Source organism: Dermacentor variabilis, chromosome 2, assembly GCF_050947875.1.
Source record: "Dermacentor variabilis isolate Ectoservices chromosome 2, ASM5094787v1, whole genome shotgun sequence".
NCBI classification, from domain to species: domain Eukaryota; kingdom Metazoa; phylum Arthropoda; class Arachnida; order Ixodida; family Ixodidae; genus Dermacentor; species Dermacentor variabilis.
In genome coordinates, this window is record NC_134569.1 from 248,460,679 (window position 1) to 248,486,665 (window position 25,987).

The 25,987-nt window shown below is 47.4% G+C and overlaps 1 protein-coding gene across 2 annotated transcripts in view; it reads left to right on the top strand.

The window, feature by feature from the left end:
* The window catches only part of LOC142573223 (proteasome adapter and scaffold protein ECM29-like), a 297,184-nt gene that overhangs the window by 222,826 nt on the left and 48,371 nt on the right, over positions 1 to 25,987 (top strand). For both annotated transcript variants that reach the window (XM_075682816.1, XM_075682817.1), the window contains exon 24: positions 4,709 to 4,752. In XM_075682816.1, coding sequence (XP_075538931.1) covers positions 4,709 to 4,752 — 44 coding nt within the window. The remainder of the gene's footprint in view (positions 1 to 4,708; positions 4,753 to 25,987) is intronic.

Consider the following 25,987-nt stretch of genomic DNA (forward strand, 5'->3'; position numbering starts at 1 on the left):
GTATGTATCACTGAAGCAATCTTGGCAAAGCATTACGGCTGGTAGTAATTGTGTAGTTGTCTTATTTGCAAACCTCTAAACAACACCTAGGCAGCCGACGCTTGCACTTGGTGGTTAGTGGCTAAGACGTAAATACCAGCATTGGGGTGGCACCTGATCTCGGGTGTCATGCCAAGGAGGTCATGTTTCACACCTGCAAGCGGTAATGGTTGATTCTTTTTTTTTTTCCATTTCGGTATCAAAAGCAGCTCTTGTTTAAAGGTTTTTGTGACGCTTCCATCATTTTAATAATCAAATTTTGCACATAGGTTCCTTTCCGTCGTGCATTATCTTAAGTGGACTGTTTATGCTATCCCCAAAATTATGTTGCTGTTGGCCTTTAAATGGTGTTCATTGTGTTGCATGTGACCCTGTGCTGTCATTGTGTGCCTTTGCTCTACCTGCTCTGTACGTTTGCCTTCCTTCCTGCCCTCATTGTAGGGTAGCAAACCAAACTTTTTTTGGCTAGCCCCTCTTCTTTATTTATTTCATCTTTCTTTGAACAACTGCAAGGTGTTAGCATTGGTGCCTCCCTGTTCTACAAGTGGACAGCCATTGAACGATAGGCAACTTTAGCGATTGTCTGTTCATTTCTCCTCCTGTCTATTACTCACACTGTTTGATGTTTTGATTCTTTATCAGCAATATGTGGTGGTTTTCTCTTCAATGCTAATATTTGAATCTGTTTTCTACATTATTTAGTGTCCTGATTCTGTCCCACTTTGTCACTGAGCTGCAGAAGGTAGACGCTCTCGTTTGCTAGGGGATAAGGCACCTTTAGGTTTGTCCACACAAACTTGTTCATTTCAACCAGCAAGAGGCCACCAATGATCAACTCGATGTCAAGGACGGGCAAGGTTAGGCTAAGCGAAGGTAGCTTTCATGGCACATCTAAAGGCTGAGGAAGGAGTGGTTACATTAATTAGGGCTCCTTATGGTAATTGAAAACAAGTGACAGATGATATACCTTTTGGTTCCAGTATCTCCTGGGAATCAAGATTAGTATTAGTGTAACAGGCTTAACATAGGAGCACTAAACATGATGGCACAAATAAATAAAGATTAAGACATCAGAGCAGGTTATTACATTCCCATTGTTTCAGTTTTTATGTTTGTGTGCTGATTCTAAAGAAAATGATTCAGCCAGTGAAACTGAACTGGCTGTTTACACATTCTGTTCAGATATAGACAACACAAATGGGGATTTTTGTTACTAAAGTGCAGCCGAAATTTCATTATTGAACTTTGTGTACATGGTCAAAATCAAATGAAAACCAATGCTAGGGTGAAAATGGCTGGCTTTTATGATAACGGAGGACAGTGTGAAAAACACTTGATTTTGTTTGGTAAAAGAACGCTAGAGCATCACTGCACCAGTGCTGTGGTGCGTCGCCCGTTGTGCTAGTTGCAGGAGCATTTAATAGGAGGAATATGTGACGTTACTAATTGAATGGGAGATGAATGTTTGAGAAACAAATACTAAATATTTTTTAAGTTCTAAGCAAAGTGGAAAACAAAGGTGGTATAGAGTCTCTCTTGCAAAAAAATCGGGGGAAAAAGGAAACTTATTTACACTACTTGTGACATGGTACTGTATTTCTGATGTATAACTCACACCTTTACATAAGTCGCACCCCCCTCAAAACGGCAGTTTTTCCAAAAAGAAAAAAGCATGTATAAGTAGCACCGGTACATAAGATGCACCCGTTCATTCGGTAAGCGATTAAAAAAAAAATACAGTGATGTTTTACTTCGTGAATGCAACTCACGTGCGCGAGCAATGATATGAACACTCCAGGTGCATTTCACCTGTCGTGGTCAGGCAGTGTACCATATAAAGTCCAAGGGCGATAACATCATCCCCACGTGCCATATATGCTGCATGTGCAAGTGAAAGCGGGCGATGGTGAGCCACAAGGGTGGAGAGCGGGAAGCACGGGAGGGGAGGCGGCTTGTGCTCTGGTAGCAACTGGGTAGTTTGCGCAGCAGCGTGCGTCGTATCTTGAAAACGATCTGCAGATGCGACGACTTCAGAGTCGGTCGACTCACGGCCTGCCGCCACTTGCGTTGCTGCTTCGTCCTCGCACTACGCTCTGCAACTCGGATGACAAGAAGAACCCGGTACCTCCATAGCACGCACACAACCCATAGCAACTGTCAGAGGAAGACAACCCAGTGCATTTTGCATGGCCATGTCACCCAAACTGATTGTAACGACAATTAAAAAAGAAAAGAATAAGACGTATATAGGTCACACCGGTGTATAAGATGCACCAATGAAAATTTCAGAAAACAGCCGCAACTTATACACTGGAAGATACGGTAATCTCATTCAAAGCTGGAGGTCCAGTCAACTATGAAGCTTGTTAATGAGAGTTGATTATATCTGTTGCACCATCGCAATTAACTAAATAAATGAAACAGAAGCACAGCATGTTGCCAGGTGCAGGCACATCATTTTGTTTGTTGAAGGAGCCAAGTGGATGATACTGCAATGCTGCATATTGCTTTAATGGGATGCAAACGGGTTGAGATTGCTTAAAAAAAACAATTGTTTCATTAAATAGATTATTTGTGAAATTGTTAATGGCAAAGTCATTTGCATGTGCAGTGGTGAACCAAATGGTTTGCCACAGGCATCTGTTTTTCTAGTTGTATACTCCAATAAGCATTGTCATCCCTTATAGATGTATTCAATCAGAAGTGAGTATTCGACAAATTCTAATACAATGAAAACTCATTAAACCGTAGTTTGCCAAAGCTAGAAAAAAAATACATACTAAACGGTAGTACTGCTTAACCGAAATAGCATGAGATCGCCCACTTACCTGTCAAAAACAGAACTCGGAGAGAGTGCGATGAAAGGGGCAAAAATATGAAGTATTTATTTACTTTGCACGACAAACGTGTTATTTTCATTTGATGCCGCAGTGGCCTAGTAGTGACGACAGTGGCCTCAAACTTGCTGAAGCTGTGAGCCAGCTTTTCAGCCAGCCCCCTCTTCTCGGCAAACACTCGGATGGCAGATTTCTCGTTGGCATTGCATGTTCTCCGTGCACAGGCGCGGTAGTGTTGCAGAAGTCGCGGGGCACCTTTTTATTGCGGGGTGCTGTTCTCATCGCGACAATTGCATTTATGAAGCTGACGTAACGCGCAGCTTCTGCCACTGTTGGGCCTGCATTGCCCATGCTGTCGCTTTCCGTGTCGCCCTTATCACTGTCGCTAGGCGACACTTCAGCAACAGTAGAGGCAACGATGGCGAAAAGTTGAACCTCGTAGCTGACATCTCTTTGCAGTCGCAGCAGCGCTGCCGAGCAACTTCTTCGCATTCCAAGTGCCACACACCGTATTCAACAGTAGACCCATGTCGCGTGCCGGCGCCGACTTCTTCGTGTCACGTCGGCAGCACAAAAGATGTCTAATTTTTCTTCTATGCTGAGCACCCGGCGTCTTTTTTATCCGAGCTTCGGTGTGACGCGAGTCCTCGCTTTCACGACGCCACAGCGCTCTCTGAAACAGCGCTGAAATGATGTTGATGTTGAATTGGCTTCACGCGCAAACGCACCGGGTGCTTGGAGGCCATTGTGCCGATTTCTGAGGCTTGTTGTTCTGCCGGGCCACCCGATGGAGACGAAGCACAGCCGTGTTTGTGCGACGAAAAGTGGAAACACTATGTATTAACTTAAACATGCGCAATAAGCCTGTACGGTTTATGTGGATACAAAACACATTATGTTCAATGGCCACTGAGTCAGGGATTTGACTTTACTACTTTTAAAACGAAACTACTGTTTAAGCGGGTATGGTTTAACGAGGTTTTACTGTAGTAAGTTCTCAAATTAAATGTGAATTGAATGGCAAAGCTTATTCGATATGCACGCACCTTAAAGTTTACATATTCAAGTGTTGCGGGGAGCGCCTGCTTCAATTTCCTCACGCATACTCTCGTCGTCCCGTTCGCACTCTGTGGACGCGTCTAGCCAACACGGACGCAGGAGAGAGGCACTGCATGCCCTTCTCCGTTCCTCTCATGACGCATGTACCCCTCCATCCGGCTCGCGAGAAAAGGAGAGGTCGGGCGAACAGGACATTCCCCTTGCAAAAAATAGAAAAGGGTGCCACCGGGAGAGACCCTCTCTTTCTGACACCCGACCCTTAACCTGCCGGACTGGATTACCTGCTGCAACCCATGAGTGACCGCGCTTGCCTGACTATCCCACTTGCCTGACTATCCCGCTTGCCTGACTATCCCAGGCAATGAGGCAAGCCTATTTATTACTTATTACAGAGAGGAATTCCCTCTGCGAGTGTTTTATAGTGCTTCTAGTAATAGACACTGTTGCAGTTGATGCCGCTGGTTGCCTTATTCGTTCGACCCCACATAGCTGTGATTACACTACAGGTTGGGCAGTACCACGGAACGACCGTGTGGGGCTAGATTTGGAGCTTGCTCTTAACCCTAGCCGCACACAGAGTAGAACCCCCACAGTGTATAGAATGAACGGTGTAGACATACAAGTGTACACACACAGATGTTATGCACAAGCTTACTTGATGTGTTTCCGCTGTGTTCACTGATGCTCATTTTCTATGCTTGAATGTTAGAATCACTTGTACACTCTACATCACCGAATGCCCTTGGTATTTCTTTTTTTTTTTCAACTGTCAGGAATCCCTCCTGGAGGCCTTGTCAATTGTCTGCAGCAAGTGCATGTGAGTACTTGAGTGTCCTGGCTGCTTTGCATTAGCTTAGTGATAGTCAGTTCTTTTTAAGTTGTGTTTTTGAAATCTTCAGAACGACTTCTTTCAGCAACAGAAAGATTTGAAGGACACTTAAGCTTCGCCTTTAAGAGTGGAGCGTTACAGCATTCAAAGATCCCTAACTGCTTCTTACACATCCCGGAAACTGCAGCTTATGTGACCATAATGTTTACTGGGAAACGCTGGCGGCGAACGCTATTCACGAAGGCGAGTGGGCAAGCTTTCTGGTAAAAAGTGCAGCCTCTTGCATGTGCTGCGGATGCCCGGAGGCGAGCGCCATCTGGATGGTAGTGTTGCAAGGCACCAAGTGCAGCACACCGCTCTATGAATGGTAGAAACGCTGGGAAAGGGGTTTATGTTTGAGTTTCTGCATTACAGAATTTTTTCTGGTGTATTCAAATTACAGTCTAATTGCTGTAGGATGTGTTAAGTCGTACTTTACTATTTTTCTGACACATCTTATTTTGAGGAATTCAATTAGTTCAGTAACGTCTCTGCGCCATGCCGAGGGCCTGCATGCTTGTGGTTTGGAATGATTTTTCGCTTAACGCCATCCAACGCAATACACTGACACCAGATTTTATGTGACACAGGGCCCTTAATACTATCGCGCTAAAAAAAAATAAATATATTTTACGTATTTTTAAAATAATGTTAGAGCGGGAAAAAATGTTAAGTGTGGAGTATTCACAGTTTATTCAGTACATAAATAAACTAGGGGTGTGCAAATACCGAATAGTAAATTTCGCAGTGAATATTGGATAAGACATTTTGCCTATATTGTCTTGTGCTTCCAATTTTGCACAAGGTCTTTGTACTTGCTCCTCCCTTATGTAATGCCTCACTAGGGCCTCTAAGGGTAAATAAATGAAAGCATGAATAAATGAATTTAAAAAAGCTGAACAAAGCCGAATGTTGAATATCACAAAGTTTAATGCTTACAAATTTTTGTTCAAGAAAACAAGATGCTGGGCATGCATGGGGGTCTACTAGCATTGCATAACAAGAATGTTGCAAGCTATTAGTAACTTAGGCACCTAGGAATCAGTATGCACAGTTTGGTATGTGAACACCAAATTAGTATGCTGGTACTGATTACGGCTCAGTCCTATATGACAGTCTGGACCATATTTTTTTAACAGTAGAATGTCTCTTGAATAGGATCAAGTGCCTTCTACCCTCTGAAGCTGAAGAAGTAATGAAGTTATATTGTACTCAATATCAGATGAGATGTTTGGTTTAATAGTTGACCACATTTTGTGGCACTCTTTTATTCCACATGAAGTTTTTTCCAGTTTTTTTCCAATATAAAGAAGAGTTTTCCTAGATTTACAGGCAGATGGATTTTGCAGGCTATCGTCAGCTCGTGAAGGTCAATCAGCAGAACAGATGAAAGCGCACACTGCACATATATTGCCACAGGGCAGAATTAGTGAAGCGTAGGTGTATTTAGCTGCAACGGTCCATACACAATATGGCTGCTCAAACCAGCTGCACGCTCTCCTCGCCAAACCGTCTTCCTTGTACATGGTCACACCATTCCCCACTGCTCCATAACATCATGCCCTAGTTGGAAAGCCGCTAGTGTGTATGGGGGCAAAATCACAGTGAAGTAAGGTTTGAGCCCATACATGTGGGCAACATCAGTGTACACAGGGGCAGACAATGAACAATGTTCCAGCGGGGATACTTCGAAGTTTACATTACTGAGATTGGTACAGGATCTTGCAAGGCCCTGTGTAACACGAGAGAAGTACAGGCCGATGCGGTGGCATGGCATCCAGAGAAGAACTAGAGACCCCAGGGAGAAATGAACGTCCTGGTGGTGGCTATCACACCTCGTCTTCTGTGCAACCTATGAGGCAGTGAGCCGCGAGTGGGCAATGTGGCGAGCTGTGTGAGCCTGTGCATAGATGTTGCGGGCATACTCGGTTAAAATGTTGGTTGCGGGTGGATGGAGTGGGTTGAAGGGCAAAGTTGGCTGGCGGCTGAACAGCAGATAAAATAGACATAAACCACTGGTCTCGTGATGGGACGAATTATATTCAAAGTTCATGCAGGGGTAACGTGTTGTCCTAGTCACTGTGGTCTGGAGAAACATACGGGGATAGCATATCCGTCAGTGTCCGGTTAGGCCGCTCAGTTAGTCCACTCTGCGGGTGATATGTGGTGGATAGTTTGTGCCCGGCAGAACAGGAACGAAGTCCTTCGATAACACGGGACCAGAAGGTGCGGCCACGATTAGTGAGCAGCTGCTTGAGTGCACCGTGATGTAGTATGACATCATACAGAAGGAAATCCACAAGCACAGCTTGTCGGCAATGCTCGTGTGATTGTTTAACACAATGTGTCACGACAGCGATGTACTTGTTGCCAGTTTTAGATGTAGAAAAAGGGCCTAGGAGATCAATGCCAATGTGAAAAAATGGTTTGGAAGGGACATCAATAGGGTGTAGGCATCCAGTGGGTAAAATACAGCAGGTCATTTGCGGTGCTGACACAGAGTGCACATGCAGCAACGTAGCAGCACACAGAGCGATACAGGTCGGGCCAGTAAAGTGTCGTTGTACATGGTCGTAGGTACGAGAGACACCTAGGTGGCCGGCAGTGGGTGCACCATGCAGCTGCGTAAGAACTGCTGCCTGAAGCTGTTGTGGTAGAACAAGCCAAAGTTCTGGGCCATCACGGCAGAAGTTGCATTGGAGCAGAATGCCTTTACAGAGTATGGATGTGCTAATAGCGAGTTGAGGATGCACAGAAGCTACGCAATCGATGAGGAGACTTAAAGAATCATCACAGCATTGTTGATTGCGAATGTCACACAAGTTTCAAATGGCTAGGATGCAAGCATCAGTGTCATGGCCATCATGGTCTGTACTGTCGACCAGGTGCCGGGAGAAACAGTTGGTGTCCTTGGGTAAACAGCCAGATTTACAGTGCCACCGACCCAGTTTCCCAGTTGGGTCTTTAAGCAATGAGAGCCAGCACAGGGCTGGTGATCAGTGAAAACAGAAAATGGATGGCCAAATAATTAAGGGCAGAATTTGGCTACTGCCCAAACCAACGCCAGGCACTTGGTTCCGTGATAACGAACTTCTGTTCTGTGGACGAGAGAAGGCAGCTAGCATATGCAATTAACGTGCTGTGCTTTGTTCTGCTGTTGAACAAGAACAGCTCCCATTCCATGGCTGCTGGCATCTATGTGAATTTCAGTAGCAGTAGATGGGTGGTAGTGAGCCAGCAAAGGGGGAGCTGTTAGAAAGCAGACAAAGGCAGTGAAGGCTTTGGCTTGTGCAGGGCCCTATGAGACAGAAACATCTTTTTTGAGTAGGTCGATGGGCGGGTGGTTGGTATTGGCAAAGTTCTTCATGAAGCAATGAAAATAGGAGCACAGTCCAATAAAGTTTGTGATATCTGCTGTGGATGACGATATCGAAAGAGCTTGCATGGCGCAAATCATTTCAGGTTCAGATTGAACTCCTGCGGCACTGACAAGGTGGCTGAGAACACTAATCTGGCGACATCCAAAGTGGCACTAGAATGAGTTGAGTTGCAGGCTGGCACGTGGGAAAACAGCAAGAATGGCTGACAGTCAAATAAGGTGACTCGCAAATGTGGGCAAAAAGCTATCACATTGTCTAAATAATGTTGCAGCACTGCGTGACTGAGGCAGAGAAAGGACAAATAGAGTGCGCGCACATGATCTCTGGGACTCTGCGCCGGCTGGGCCTTTCCTGTGGCTTCCTCCCAGACCTTGTTTCACCCTGCAAAAAAACATCTTACATCTTTCGTATCATCTTTGGTGGAGGTGCGGGGTAAATCCTGGACGACCCAGCTCTACCAACTGTCCGATAGAGTAGACACTTGGCCGGTTTACAACCACAAGCTGCGGACATGGTCGATTACGGAGAAGGCAATGACGACCCCACCTCCGGCGAACCAGACAGCAATCAAGCAAGGCAGGCTGGCTACTTGACACTGCTGTGAAAGCCACCCACCTTTTCAGGGCAGGCGAATGAAGACGTCGATAACTAGCTGAAACACTACAACAGAGTGAGTCGCCACAACCACTGGAGCACTACGAAGCACCTCGATAATGTGGTTTTTTTTCTCGCTGGAACCGCGCTCCTCCGGTTTGAAAACCATGAGAACGTTCTGACAAGCTGGGATAATTTTGTAAAAGAATTCACCAAGTGCTTCGGGGACCCGATCTCTAAGGAAAAGAAGGCTGAGCAGACGCTTTCCTGATGATTTCAGTTACCTGGTGAAACTTGTACACTGTTTTGTACTGTTTTGAAATTATGTGGAATTGTCGGCGCCACCATGACAGACGAAGACAAAGTATGACATTTGCTTAAAGGAATCGCTGAAGATGTTTGTAATTTTCTTATAATGAAGGAAGATCTTAGTACTCCGTCTGATTTGAAGAAACACTGCCGGGCGTTTGAAGTGCTGAAAATGAGAAGGATTGGACCAAACTTCGGATGCTTGGACAATGTCACTACTATTGCAAGTGTGTCGGTCTCATACCATGATGACATCTCCTTGGTTATTCGGCAAGTGGTTAAAGAAGAGCTTGAATGCCTTGAAATTGTTGACGATGATAATGTGTGCCATCAGAGTGCATTTGATGATCGCTCTCATGTGCCTCTGGCCATCTGGGCACGTCAGGGTTTCCAAGAGCCTCGCTGGACCTATGCTGATCGTCCGGAGAGCAGCAACTTACCACTGCAACTGACAAGTCTGGGATGCCGGCAAGATGCACCACAACGATTTGTTCCACAGGCTCTTCCCTCCTAAAACCAGCCTGAGAGTTCATTTCTACCTCTGACACCCATGCCATCGGTGTCACCCGCAACAAGCTGCGATTCTCGCATTTGCTACAGCTGTGGTGTGCCTAGACGCATTGCTAGGTATTGCCGCCGCTGCCAGCAGCATGCTCCAAGGTTTAAAGCCTATACACCCCACGGGCCTGCTGACGAGCCCTGGCCGTGTCCTAGTTCCTTCCAATGGCTGCAGCAGGGATGCATGAACCGCAGTGACTCCTCCGTTTCCGAGCGCAGCCTTACACCGCCACAGACACGACAACGGTGCTCTCCGTCTTCTCGTCGTCGCTCGTTGTCACCGCCACCACTGGGAAACTAACTGGTGCGACCGACAGGGGTGAGGCCGCATTATAGAGCAGAGCCCCTTGTGCAAAATTGTTTAAGAACAAATTGTGTGTTTTAGTTGACAATGTAAGTGCTTTTGCTTTATTTGATACTGGGGCGGCAGTTTCTGTTATGAGCCTGTCCTTAAAAAATCGTCTTGGACAAAAAGTTGTGCTTTCTTGGGATCGGAATGCTACCTTTCGCAGAGCCGGCGGGGAAACGTTACACCCACTTGGGGTCTGTTCTGTTTCAGTTGATAGGAGACCAGACATTTCGAAGTGAATTTACTGTGCTTGCACTGTGGAGTTCTCACACCCATGCTCTTGGGACAAAGGAACGACAACACAGTAGTGCAAACAATCACAAGGGCATTTATTGCACCTTTCATAGATCAATGCCTGCTAGCCGAGTTGCTATCCCCAAAACATGCCGATTGGTGAGCGACAAATCTAGGAAGTCCGATCCACCGCGACCGGATAGCGAGCGAATATGTTCGCCCCCATGCTGCATCCCAACGCCTGATCGTTCGCGCGTACGGTCACGTGAACGGTGGCGCGTTCGAACGAGGCCTCACGAGACGGTCTCGTAGACCATGGATCAGCGCACGCGTGGCACGTCCGCACTGCTCGCCGTCCGCGAACCAAAGACCCAGCGTGTTCTCCCCTGCACCCCCAAGTAACCCTGCCGTGAGGCGGCGTTAGCAGTGCAACACTCGCGACATCTCTCGCACTGCGCCCCAACCACATCGACCGCCGCGGGCATCACGCAGGCCACGCGGCGAAGCCGCACTGCGAGAGACGGGAGCTATGCAGCAAAACAAGATATCAGGGGACGCGTGAGAGTCACGCATCCCCACAGCACGTACAATGCATGACATTATTTTAGGAATTGATTTCTTGCCCGAGTAGGGGGCAACTTTGGATTGTGGCACTGGCACGATTTCTCTTTGCTGCAACGAGCAAACTTCAATGACGGATAACACCAATGATGCCGCGGACGTTCTGTCTGTGTCAGAAAATGTGTGTTTGCCCCTCAGACTGCAATGTTTGTACCTGTCAACACTTCTAACCTCCATACGGGTTCATGTTGTGGTTTAGCCGAGCAGGATTATAACTATGTGCTCAAGAAAAATATGATAGTCTCTCGCTCCCTCATTGTCACCACTGATGGTTGTACTCGTTTGTGGACAGTGAATGTTTCAACCCAATCCGTAACATTGCCGCTAGGACTTAAACTGGCAAGTTTTGATGAACAAGCCACTGTCAGCGTCGGAAAGGTCGAAATGTCAACTGCCGATAAAAGATCCAACCCCGATTCCAACCATGATAATTCTGCTGATTTTAAGCGCATGATTAACAAGTTGCTGTCTTCTAGTGAGCAGTGTCTGCTTCAAGGAGCGCTTGCTCACTACGCCACGGTCTTTGATTTTGCTCAAGGCCAACGAGCGTCCTATATACCACCGGTGTCTCATATGCAACACCGCATCCATACAGGGCAAGCGATGCCAATTCATCAGAAGCCTTATCGCGTTTTACCTTCAGAGAGAAAAGCCATCGCCAAGCAGATCAAGGAAATGTTACGGAAAGAAGTGATCCAGGAATCGTGTAGCCCCTGGGCTGCTCCTGTGATCCTAGTCAAGAAAAAAGACAACTCATGGAGATTCTGTGTGGACTATCGCCGCCTAAACACCGTCACAAAGAAAGACTTGTACCCCCTACCATGAACAGAGGATGCCTTCGACTGCCTCCACTCCTCATCATATTTCTCTTGTGTTGATTTACGGTCAGGATATTGGCGAATTCCCATGCACCCATCAGACAAGAAGACAACCTTCGTGACAAATGACCATCTCTTTGAGTTCAATGTTATGCCCTTTAGCTTATACAATGCTCCAGCGATATTCGAGCGATTTATGGATACCGTTCTCTGCAGGCTCAAATGGTAAATTTGCATGTGCTATTTAGACGGCGTCATTATCTACGGCCGGACATTTCACGAGCACAATCAGCTTATGTCGGTCGTTCTTGACCAACAGCAAACTGTCCTTACATTAAACTTGAAAAAATGTTGAAGCCCTCGTACTAGCCTTGGTCAACAAAGACGGCATACGACCAGACAATGAAAAGATAGCAGCAGTTTGCGACTTCCAACAGCCACACACGGTGAAAAATCTGTGAAGATTTTTGGGCCTTTGCTCATATATCCGACGCTTTATCAAGGATTTCGCACAGCTTACCTCTCCTCTGACGTCTCTCCTTCACAAAGACACCCCATACTTGCGGACTGCTGACTGCAAGTCGACATTTCAACAGCTGAAATTTTTGTTGACTTCTGGACCAGTTCTGTGGCATTTTGATCCGGAGGCATCAGCTGAGCTGCATACTGACACCAGTGGTGTGGGTTTCGGTGCTGTGCTTGTTCAGATCTATGTTGGCCGTCAGCATGTCATTGTCTATGCTAGTCAGACACTTACAAAAGTGGAGAAAAACTACACTGTTACTGAACTCTAGTGTCTAGCAGTCGTCTTCGCCAATCAGAAGTTCCGTCCACATCTACATGGCCGGGCATTCACGGTAGTGACTGACCATCATTCACTCTGTTGGCTTGTTGGGCTGCGTGACCCGTCTGGCCGGTTGGCCCGGGAGGCTTTGCGCCTTCAAGAGTACAGCTTTTTCGTTAACTACAAGAGTGGACGATGGTCACACAGATGCTGATTGCCTATCCCGTCTCCCTTCGCCGCACACTAAAGCTGACCATGATGACTTCGGTGACTACCTAGTTTCCACCTCTTCTAACTTTCCACACCTGAGTACCTTTGAGAGCGAGCAACGTGGCAACCCTACCTTGAAATCCCTGCGGGCAGCTGAACGTGAGCCAGCAGGAACACCATTTACTTTTCATAATGGTTTGCTGTATAAAAAAAAAATTACTTGGCTGATGGTCCTCTATTGTTTCTAGTTGTGCCCAAAAATCTGTGCCCTGCTGTCCTTCGTTCCATGCATGATGATATCGCATCCGGGCACCTTGGCTTCGCACACACACTACACCGACTTCACCAGAGATTTTTCGGGGCCAAGCTCTGGAAAACGAAACAGTGTGTTGCCAGCTGTACTGTTTTGCCAGTGCCGCAAGCAAACGAAGACAGCTCCAGCAGGGGATTTGCAACCGGTTAGGCCACCAACATTACCCTTCAAAAAAGTCGGCATTGACTTGCTCGGTCCGCTTCCAAAGACGTCAGCTGGCTACCGCTGGACTACAGTATGCGTAGATTACCTTTCTCGCTACACGTAAACGGTGGCACTTCCGTCTGCTACTGCAGCAGATGTCACCATTTTTGTTACATCAGGTCACACTCCGTCATGGCACTCCATGGGTTGTAATCAGTGAATGTGGACGGCAATTCACCGCCGACGTTGTTGAAGAACTTTTACGGCTTTGTGGTTCTGCATATCATCATTCCACACCTTACCACCCACAAACCAATGGCCTCATGAAGCAAACGAATCGAACCCTTACCAACATGTCATCAGTGTATGTCACTGCTGACCACAAAAATTGGGACAGCGTCTTACCTTTTGTAACATACGCGTGCAATAGTGCCAAGCACGAAGTTACTGGATATGCGCCATTCTTTTTGCTGTACACACGTGCTCCCCAGAGCTTTCTGGACACTATTCTACCTTTATAGTGTCAAGAAGATCCTTCTATTGCCCAAACTCTGTGTCATGCTGAAAAAGCGCAGCGACTGGCATATCTTAGGATGTTGTCCTCACAGGGCAACAGCAAGATTCGCTACGATGCGTGGCATATCCCCATCAGCTTTACTCCTGGTTACTATGTTTAATTGTGGACACCTGTTCGCGAAAAGGGATTGTACTCCAAGTTTCTCGCCACTTACACGGGACCATTTGTTATACTCAGTCGCTTGAGTGATGTGAACTAGGTCGTCACCAAAGTGACGGCAAGTAATTGTTCATCTGGCCAGACTCTAGCAATACCATCACAGGTCCCTTTAGCTCGCTCAGAGAGCTTCGTCTGCCCCCAGGGAAAATGTCGCAGCACTGCGCGTCTGAGGCAGAGAAAGAAGAAGTAGAGTGCATGCGCATGATCTTGGGGTACTCTGCGCCATCTGGGCTTTGCCTGTGGCTTCCTCCTGGACCTCGTTTCACCCTGTAAATAAACAATAAGATAGACAAGTGGACAAATTATAGCCGCAAAGTAAGGAGACCATCATTAATTCGAATATTGCCGGGGCATTACAGAGGCGAAACAGCATGACTTTGGATTGATAAAACTCGTTCGGTGTTGCAAAAGCACTCTTTTCTTGGTCCCTGTCATCTACAGAGAGCTGCCAATACTCAGAATGAAGGTCTATGGACGAAAATACTTGGCTCCATGCAGGCAGTCCAAGGTGTCATGAACACATTTGTGAGGTCTCTCACACCCGTACTCTTGAGACAAAGGAACGACAACACAGTAGTGCAAACAATCACAAGGGCATTTATTGCACCTTTCATAGATCAGTGCCTGCTAGCCGAGTTGCTATCCACAAAACATGCCGATGGGCGCGCGACAAATCCAGAAGTCCGACTCACCGCGACCGGAAGCGAGCGAATATGTTCGCCCCATGCTGGATCCCAAGGCCTGGTCGTTCGCGTGTATGGTCACGCGAATCGTGGCGCATTCGAGGGCGGCCACGCGAGGCGGTCTCGCAGAAGCATGGGTCGGCGCGCACGCTGGAGACGTCCCCGCCGTGCGCCGACCCGCCGGGCAAGAGGGTCGCTGCACGTGCGGCACGACCGTCTCGCTTGCTGTCTCGAACCCAACAGCCAGAGCGCCTTGTCTCCCGGCGCCCGAGTAACCCCGCAGCAGCGCGACGCTCGCACCATCTCGCACCGCGCTTGTACCACTCCAACCGCCGCGGGCGCCAGGCCACGCGGCGGGCGAAGCCGCCCTGCAGGAGACGAGCCATGCGGGAAAACTAGATCTCAGGGGAGGCGTGAGAGTCACGCATCCCCACACATTGCAGCAAGTAGATGTCTTTTCGTGTGATGTTATTCAGATGTTGGTAATCGACGTAAAAGCGCCAGCTGCCATCCATCTTCTTAACAAGGACAACTAGGGACGCCCATGGGCTAGATCAATGTTAGATGATGCTGTAGCGCCCGCATCTGCTACAATGCCAGGGGGTGCTCACAGCAAGAACACTGTAGGAAATACAGATGGCATAGGGTCCAGTATCAACTCTGCAGCTTAACGGGTCGGTAGTTCTTCCTTTTGCGCTCTACAGTGGTGAACCAGGACTAAAACATGTCTGAACCTAGCAACAGTGCTGCACATCAAGCCCTCGCCGTGCCAAGCCCATGATGCGTACCGTACCTTTGGAATGCACTTGCCTGCAACAACTCTTGACCAGTGAAGAACTTGGTGACAGACACCCCTCCCAAATGCTGCATCAAATGCAGTAGCTCTCGGGCGAAGGTAATGTCAACACCCACACTGCTCTGCCCAAAGAGCTATATCTGGAGCAACTTCCCCAAGCTGTTTGCCTTGTCCTTGCCACCGCTGATGACATGATGCTAGACCACCTGGCTGACTTCACCGATAAGATCCATGAGGCTACTGCTCCTTCAGTTTCCATCGTCGTGACTACACCTGAGCACTCAAGGGTCACCCAGCTGAAGTGCGCATTGACGACCTCACAGCTTGCATTGCTTCACTTCGCAAGCCCAGATGATGCCAGTGCTCTTCAAATCCGTGTGCTTTGTCATCTTCTCTACGACACGCGGGCAAGGACCCCTTTGTTTCAGCTAAAGTCCCTAGATTGGCCTTTGCCAAATAGTGACAAGTTCCTCCTCTCCTACCATGCTTTCCCTTGCAGCTCGCGTCAGCCGCCATGTTCTTTCTGATGCACTTTTTCTCCCTACCTCATTTTTTTTCCAGTGCTTTTTCTTACTAACACGCATTTTGGCGATGGTGGTAGCGGCTGCTGTAGCAGCAGGCAGCAAGAAGTGTCTTGCAAGGTATGCTGACTTCCAGCAAACAGTGACAGATATAGAGAAGTCACCTTCGCTGAAAATCTATAGCCGACATAACTGCACAGGCGAGAAAACAAGCGTGCTAGTGCCATCGAACTCAGTAGCTGGAGTGGCCCAGGAAGAACATGCGGAAACAGCTCCCAGTCGGAAGTGGGCGTTGTCCAATAAAGTGCGTCGGCAGCACCGCAAACGTTTTCGCTACTTAGCTTTTTTAGAAAAGCTCATAAAGGGACTTCAGTTCCAGCGAACCTGCTGGTATGATCTGCATTTTGCACATTGTGCTAGGAAGTGTATGCCACCTTGTTCCTGGTTGTGAAACAACAGGAGGGATCGCTGATAGCCGTACATGACCCCTCTCCTCAAGCTGGCCGCCTGCTCACAATTACAGACAAGATTGCGGGCATATGTTTCTTCATCAACATGGGCCCGTGGGTAGTGTAGTGCCCCTATTCCACAATGATTGCCATTTGAAGCCTTGCGGACAGCCTCTCCACGCCGCTAACGTCTCTACCATAGCGACACACTGGCTTCATTTACTTACCATTGACCTCGAATTACACCACACATTTCTCTGGATGTTCGTCATCGCTGGCATCGTCCACCGGATCACCAGTTTAAATCTCCTGTCTTTCTACAACCTTAGCGTAAGCTTGCAGCACCAATGGCTCATCGATGGCACTAGTCATTTGTCGATTGTTGTACTTCTGTCGAGAATAGATTGCCCCACTGGCATTCACACACTTCTGCCGTCAAGTCCTTACTAGTGAATTTTGGCCAAGTTCTCCGAGGTCTCAAAACCTTTAAATTTGGACAAATCTCTTGGCCACACAGTTACTCACCGCATCATCACACATGGTCCCTAAGTTTCTTCCCGTCCTCGCTGCTTGTTTGGTGAGCATCTCGCCGTTGCTAAACGGAAGTTTGAGCACATGCTGCAAATTGGCATTATTCGTCCTTCATTCAGTGCTTGGGCATCACCACTACATTTGGTTTTAAAGAAGGATCCGAATGACGGGCTTCCGTGTGGAGGCTATCGGCCTCTCAATGCTCGAACCTGTGTGGTCCCACGTACCTCTTAGGACAAAGGAACAACAATACAGTAGCGCAAACAATCACAAGGGTATTTATTGCACCTTTCATACACTAATGCTTGCTAGCCAACTCACAATGCATAGAGCTTGCCGATGGGCGCGCGACAAATCTAGGAAGTTCGGCTCACCGCGATCAAATAGCGAGCGAATATGTTTGCCCCATGCTGGACACCGACGCCTGGTCAATTGCGAGGACGGTCACGCAAATGGTGGTGCATTTGAACAATCATGTTTGTCCATTTTAGTGTAGGCCTCCCGAGACGGTCTTGTAGAAGCATGGATTGGCACACGCATGGAACATCCGCGCCATTTGCCAACTCCGTACCAAAGAGGAACTGCCTTCTCCCTTCTGCGCCCAAGTAACCCCACCATTAGATGGTATTAGCTGCGTGACAATCGCGCCATCTTTCTGCAACCACATTGACTGCTGCCATAAGGCCTCACGGCGAAGCCGGATTGGAGGAGATGGGATCCATGCAAGGAAAACAACATCAGGGGACGGGTGCATTATCGTCCATGACAGCTACCCTCTTCCCCATTTTGAAGATTTCACATCTAATCTGGATGGGTGCAGCACCTTTAGCAAAGTGGATCTGGTTAAGGCGTACCGTACACCAGATAACAATTGAACCTAACGACAATCCCAAAACTGCTGTCGTGATGCCTTGAGCTTTATTAGAGTTTACACGCATGTTTTATGGATTTTGCAATGCCGGACGAACAATTCGGCGCTTTATGGATGAGGTAACACGAGATTTGCCTGCAGTCTTAGCGTACATTGATGACATACTAATTAATCACTAGCGCCACTCCAGAAGACCGTGAGCGTCAGTTGTGTGAACTGTTACAACGTCTGCCTTAGTATGGGCTTGTTGTGAACCCACAGAAGTATGTTTTTGGAATTGCCAAGCTAGATTTCATGGACCATCGGGTTCCGGCACTCAGCATCCTTCCATTGCCATCCTACATCTAGGCTGTCGGGACTTTTCTGGTGCCTAATACTCTTTGCCAGCTTCCCGAGTTCTTGGGCCTCGTCAGTTTTTTACGTTGTTTTATTCCAGAGTGTGCAGCCTTACTGCAGCCGATCACCGACCTATTGGGAGAGCCATGGAGCCCGCCATGGCTGCTTTATGATTTGCTGTTGTGCTGCTAACCACAAGGTCGAGGGATCAAATCCCAGCCATGGCGGCCGCATTTTGATGGGGGCGAAATTTAGAACCAACCCTGGTACTTAGATTTAGGTGCACGTCAAAGAACGCTAGGTGATAAGAATTAATCCGTAGCCCCCACTACGGTGGGCCTCCTAATCAGATTGTGGATTTGGCATCTAAGACCCAATAATAATAATAATAATAATAATAATAATAATAATAATAATAATAATAATAATAATAATAATAAAGCCGCGGAGTGTCTTCAACAATACCATGGTCACCTCGCTGCCTTTTTGGCCGCTAAGTAAGCTGCCGCTGAAGCAACTCTACTGGTACAACCCCGTTTTGATGCACCGACTCGAGTAATGGTAGATGCCTCCAGTGTGGCCATCGGAGTGGTGTTGCAACAATATATTGGCTCTGAAGGGTGCCCCTTGGGTTATTTCTCTCAAAAGGTGCATTCCACTGACACACGCTAGAGTGTCATCGGTCGTGAGCTATTGGCCATCTATGCCACCATTCAACACTTCCGCCACTTACTGGAAGGATGCGAGTTCCATGTGATGACTGCTCATAAGCCTATGACATATGTGTTCATCTTGAACTCCTCGGAGTACATAGCATGGTGTAGATATGGCATCTTGCATACATCTTCGAGATCACCACGGATGTACAGCCTGTCAAGGGAGCCGACAATGCGGCAGCCAATTCCCTCTCATGTATTGCGGCGATCGGCCCCACTTCTACTGCTGTCGACTAGCACGCGCTATTGGAGGCACAGCACAATGACCCTGAACTTCAAGTGTTATGGCAACGTCCCTGCTCCCTTCGCCTCAAGCTTGTTCCCCATCCATCCGTGCCGTGTTCTCTGTGGTGCAACATACCTTAGCCTCTTTCGCACGCTTTCATTCCGGCAATGTTCCGGCCGGCCATTTTTTACTCTCTGCACGACATTGCTCATCCTGGCATATGGGCCATTCAACACCTCGTCACGCAGCGCTATGTGCGGCCTTGTGTCAATGCAAATGTTCATGCGTGGTCGCATTCCTGTATTGCATGTCGAACAACCAAGGTGACCAGTCACACTATTGCCCCACACCAACGGTTCCTGCCCCCCAACCAGCTCTTCAGCTGTGTCCATATTGACATAGTCCTTTTCCTCTTTTCGCACGCCTACCATTAAATTTCGGCTGTAGTGGACCCTTTCACATGACAGTGGCCCGAAGTGGTCCTCATCGTCGACGTCACCACAGTGACAGTGGTGAGCCTTCATTTCTTCATGCATTTCTCGTTTCGGGGGCCCAGTCATTGTGACGATAGACCGGGGACGGCAATTTGAATCTGCATTACTTGCTGCACTAGCCCACATTCTGGATGTGAAGCACTGCCGCACTAGTGCTTACCATCTGCCCGCTAACGGCATGGTCAAGTGTCTTCATCAACAGCTCAAGATGGCCCTCACAGCATGCCATGATCGTGAGCACTGGACTGACCATTTGCCGTTGGTAATGCTTGGCCTTCAGGCTGTCTTCTGCCACGACCTTGGGTCCTCTATGGCTGAATTGGTTTATGGCGCCCCTCTACATCATCCTGGCCACACTATCACCACAGAAAAGACAACTCCTCAACATCAATCCAACAGCTCAAGATCTTAAACAGCTCCCCGACCTCCGGCCCAGTCAGTCAAGCAACACAAATTCCATCACCCTAACCTCGCAACCACCGCCACACATTGTTTTTCTTAGGCACCTACGATGTGCCCTTTTCAGTTCTGCGTCATTCCACAAAGACAGTTGTCATTCCACAGCAGGGACGTGAGGTGGCAGTCTCTATAGACTGCCTCAAGCCAGCCTACATGGAGATGCCAATCACCCATCTGCATGTGCAGAGCATAGATTTCCCAGAGAGTTGCCTTCCTTTACAACTTCAAGAATGTCCACGTCATATCCGTTTGATGCTTGAGGTCTAGCCGGGGGGGGAGGGGGGGAGGGGGGAGCGGCCTGTAGTGCCCCTGTCTGCTATGATGCCAGGGGGCACTGATACCAAAAACAACGAAGGAAATAAAGTTGGCAGTGGCTGCCTAGGCTCCAGTATCAGCTCTGCAGCTTATGTACTGGTCGTTTTTCCTTTAGCGCTCTACAACGCCTTTAGTCAGCATTTTATCTACCTTTTGCTGTAGAACTTGATGTTCAACAGGTGAAACGTGCTACAAACGTCAGCCTGTCGGATAGTTATCACCAGCAGTGGCATAGCCAGAAATTTCGGTCAGGGGGGGGGGGGTGCTCATGTTGCGGCTCGGCCTCCTCCTTATAGAATTTGTCGAGGGATCAAATACAGTAATAACAACTGCATTGCCATTGCAAAAGATGCTGCAAACGAATTCTTGAACTCTACGCACCATCAAGACAAGTAGAATATGTATTTTTTCATAAAAGAATATACTCCTCTGTCTCAAAAATTGTGCTCGAAATAACTTATATCAATGCTTCCTTGTTTTCTGTCTATTTAATACGTAAAGAAAATATCACACGCACTTTAGAGCTATACCAGTTTGAAACCAGCAAAGCAGTGCAGGCCGCTTATAGAAAAATGTAAAGGCCATAAAATGAGCAAGTTGAGGGCAAATAATTTAATGAAACATTGTTAACCTACTTGCCTTTCTCTCCTTTGCATCTCTCTCTCTCTCTCTGTCAATAAAGAGCATTGTTTCCATTTTTGTACATATGCAACGACCAGGGGAAAATCTCAAATGACACTGTCCTTTGTTAGAATGTATTGCGCGGGAGCAGCTGTCATCGGTCGTCTATTGTGAGCAATTGCACCGAAATTATAACCACAACAGAGAGCACATATAAAAATCAGAAGTTCTGCAAAATAAGCGAGGGCGAGTCAAATGAAAGTAATCCAATGTGAATATATGACTAACAGCGTACTTTATTTAAAGGTATAGCATCTGTCAGCATTCAGACGTTTGTCCCACTGACTAAAGTGTCGTGTGATTCCCGTCTCATAAAACTCCTTACGTTGCTGCTTCAAAAAGCCTAACTGTCTGTTTCATATCATTGTCCGACACGAATCTGGTTCTCTTGAGCTGTTTTTTTTTTTTTTCAATTGCTCCAAAAAGTGAAAGTCGCAAGGCAACAGGTCTGGGCTTGGGCTGTATAGTGGACGTTGCAGCATTTCCCACTTGAACTTTGCCAGTTTTGTGTTAGCCACATCAGCGACATGGGGATGGGCATTGTCGTGGAGCAAGATGACCCCATTCCTCAATTTTTCACGTCGATTGTTCTTGGTTGGCACACGCAGCCGATCCGACATTTTACAATATCAAAAACGATTGATAGTCTCTCCAGGTTTAGCAAATTCGACTTGCCTTCCTTTACAACTTCAGGAATGTCCGCGTCATATCCGTTTGATGCTTGTGGTCTGGTCCGGGGGAGGGCCTGTAGTGCCCCTGTCTGCTATGATGCCACGGGGCACTGATACCAAAAACAATGAAGGAAATAAGGATGGCAGTGGCTGCCTAGGCTCCAGTATCAGTTCTGCAGCTTATGTGCCGGTTGTTTTTCCTTTAGCGCTTTACAACGCGTTTAGTCAGCATTTTATCTACCTTTTGCTGTAGAACTTGATGGCCTCTAACAAACGAAAAAGAAAAAGTCAACAATTATTTTCGACGGAAATGACGGCCTTTGTTTTTCTTGGGGGCGGTGAATTCAGATGTTTCCACTGTAAGCTTTGCCTTCGTGTCTCAGGCTCGTAGTAGTGTCGCAATCATTCGTCCCCAATCACAATTGCAGACAAAAAGTTGTCACCCTCTTTGTGATACCAGATTAGATGAGTCAAGGTAGCGCCAAATCTCTCCGTCTTCTGGAGGTGGTTCCATTGCGCACACAAGAGCCGATAACCAAGGTGTTAATGAATTATGGTGTGGCCTGAACCATGGCTGATGTTCACACACCCTGCCACTTCATCTATGCTTATCCTCCGTTCTTGTCTAATTAGCCTTTGCAATTGTGTTAGGGTGATTGCACGATGGCCCGGTCTTGGATCGTATTTGCAACTTTCACGTCCTTCATAGAACCATTTTCTCCAACGTTTCACAGAGGCCAATGAAATGCAGTGTTCAACGTATATGGCGACTAACTTTTTGGGAAACATCTTCAGCTGTCAAAAACCTCACGATACCACGCTGTTAAACTTTTAAAGTGTCCATTATGCCAAGAAATCAAGTTCAATCCAGTGTATATGAGGGCATTAAAGAACCTTTATCCTCACACCTGCTTGTCACTTTTGTAAATGAGAGATGGCTCTGTGCCAGTGCCACGAACATGCCTCGCACATAATTAACCAAACCATTATTTCGCAGAGTGGGTTGGCTGTCTTTCATTTGACTTGCCCTCGTGCATTGGACATGTGAAGGTACGTTGGAATATAGAAATGCGAAGATGCAGCTTGATAAAGGGCAAAAAGTCTCACTGGAAACAAAGTTCACTGCACCTATACACAAAACCTCACAAGATATTGAAATATACGTATAAGTCTCCAATAAATCTACTTATCTAAGAAAAAGTCCCTGTATATAATGCATCAAACAAGGCAAATAAACATCTTGTGCAACAACAGAGTCACAGATCACAGCCCCCCCCTCCCTCCACTCCCCCTGATGTATCGCATGCGACAGGAGGCGGCATGCTTCCTCCCCGCTTTTCTCCCTTGCGCACACGAGACTGAGCCACCATCGTCGGCTCACCCATGCCACCCCTGCCCCCTTACGCTTTCACTCTCACATACAGCATGCAGCACGCGGTCACGATGTTATCGCCCTTGGACTTTATACGGAACATGAGGGTGACGACGACAGTAGGAATGAGCCTGGAGTGTCCATATAATTGCTATCACGATAATATAATAAGAGTATCCGACAACTGAAGCGTCCCGTAGTGTATTACTTTCCGAAAAAGAAGTAACAAAATTGAACTTTGCGACAATTGCTGTGCCGCAACAATGTCTTTCTTTCTTTTGTGGTGCGGGGGCACAGAAATGAAAAAAAAAAACGCAAGGAAAGCATGTTGGCCATAATCGAATGCCTAATTTGGGCACCTAAGGTGGGTACCGAAGGAATATCGAAGAAAACTTGAGACGCTTGGTCCACAGAGAACCACAGGCATACTGCTCAGCTGCGTTCGGCAAGCGTACAAATGACATTGCAGTGCAACAGCTCTTTGCCTGTTCAAAGCATTGGCACTCCTAGATAAAATCGCTGACTGTCGCACAATTCTTACACATTAACAAGTTCAAAGCATCGTTAATGATGCCCTTAAAAACATCACCGACTTTGTCCGATTCATACATGTCACTGTCAGCCTTACGGCATAGAAAAAGCACGTCCTGGATGTAAGCGACATATGATTCTGTGGACGTTTGCGCTTGAGTCGCTAGGTTGTTCTTAGGGGCGTTCTTCCGCCCAAATGGATGACCAAACAAGTGCTTCAGCTTCTGTTTACATAACCACACACTCGCCATGCCTTGCAAGTAGAACATCAGGTTGGCCAACATTACATTTGCATCCCAGCTGTTGTGGGTACTAACACACTCATACATTGCAATCCAATGTTCCACATCGATGTTATCAGGGCCACAGGATGATCCAGGATTTTTCAGATATGCCAGGACAATAGTTGGGGTTGTCGCTGCTGGTGCAGGCCCCACCTTCTCTGTGATGATGCTAATACCGAGGCAATGACTGCTGCGGAGCTTCATGGTCTCCTAGGGCTACTCCATGCCTCCGACAAAATGACACGGGGCAGAATTAATGAAGTGTGGGTGTATTTACAGGGCATTTGCAAACTGCAGCAATGCAGCGTACACAAGATGGCTGCCTGAACCAGCCGCAAGCTCTTCTCGCCAAATCGTCCTCTTTGTTCATAGTCACACCATGCCACACTGCTCCGTTACAGTATCACGTGACTTGATCACCGCTTTACGCATAGCCATCAGTGGTGCTGCCAACAATGGAATCAAAGCTCGATCGGGATCGAATTTTTCGTTCGCAATTAGATCCTTTGTTTAAGCTATGATTGAGAGACAATTGCAGTCAATAATTTTGATTCGGATCATATTCAATTGCAATCGAAAGTGGTTCTGTGAAAACGGTAATATTCGCTGCTCACTCTTCCCTTGTGTCCAAAATAGTCAATGCTGCATGCCAGCAAATGCAGCAGAGTGTGCAGTGCTGCACATTGTGGGGATGCGCGACTCTCACGCGTCCCCTGATATCTTGTTTTCCCGCATAGCTCCTGCAGTGCGGCTTCGCCGCGTGGCCTGGCGCCCGCGGCGGTCGGAATGGTACAAGCGCAGTGCGAGAGATGACGCGAGTGTTGTGCTGCTGCAGGGTTACTTGAGTGCGGGAGAAACAAGGCGCTTCCTCTTTGGTTCGGGACAGCAAGCAGTGCGGACGGGCCGTGCCGCGCGTGCGCCGATCCATGCTTCTGCGAGACCGTCTTGCGTGGCCACTTTGGAACGCGCCGCCGTTCGCGTGACCATACACACGAACGACCAGGCGTTGGGATCCAGCATGGGGCAAACATATTCGCTCGCTATGCGGTCGCGGTGAGTCGGACTTCTAGATTTGTCGCGCCCATCGGCATGTTTTGTGGATAGCAACTCGGCTAGCAGGCATTGATCTATGAAAGGTGCAATAAATGCCCTTGTGATTGTTTGCACTACTGTGTTGTCGTTCCTTTGTCCCAAGAGTACGGGTGAGAGAAGCCCACAACATCAAATAGGATGCCACACCGTACTGCTTGTTCAGCGCTAAAAAAGCGTTTGGGATGTGCTCACTATATGAGGAAAAGAAAAAATACATTTTGATTAGAAAAGTGGGGGGTGCTTACTTCATGTTAGTGCATTTATTATGCGAGTAAGAACGGTAATCACTTATCGTGCATCTCGTGAAAAGTGCATGCAAGGTGGTATCGTCTGCTTGCAAGTGCCTGACTGTAAATTTATTGCATGACTATGAGACAACAGTGCAGGCTAGCATTTCATGGAAACGCTTTGAAAGTTTAGAAACAAGATAGCAATCGGGGTTTGTGCAACTCATAACCCATAATGGTGTACGTGACAATGTCGCGTCTAAAACGGGCGAGTGCAGAAGTGAGCATGTGATGCAGTTGATTTCCATTACTTCGATCCTGACAGGAACGATGAAGCTGGTTGAATTATCTGACTAGTTGAATAAAAGAAAAGAAAAACGCTGACGCGCACCGTGAATTCACTTAACACTGTTGCCTTTAACGTTATCTTCGCCACAATACAGCCGTGTTAAGTGGTGAAGCATATCAAGTGAGGAAAGTTACTGCTGATATTTCACATTCGTTAGTTTACACATGCGCATGCACTACCTCAGGTGACATTACGAGCACTGAGATGCCTAATAAGTTTACTGACAGGCCTTCACAGTTTTAGATAGGCCCCTGCTCTTTTGTTGGCTTTAAACGTTCCCTGAACTTTCTCAGTTTTTTTCATCTTGCCACGCACCATTTCGCTGGCTTTCTCAAAACACAGATGGCTTTTTTCCGCTTCTAGGTGCTTGGCGCTTGCATGCGCGTATAATTAAGGAATGCGTACTAGGCCCCGTTAACAGTCTCATATATGAGACACACATAGCGGACGAAACAAGGCCTGAAATCGCCACAGTAATGTCAGAAACGGCTCTGAATTGCTGCCAGTATGTTTATTGTCTAGGTGCTCAT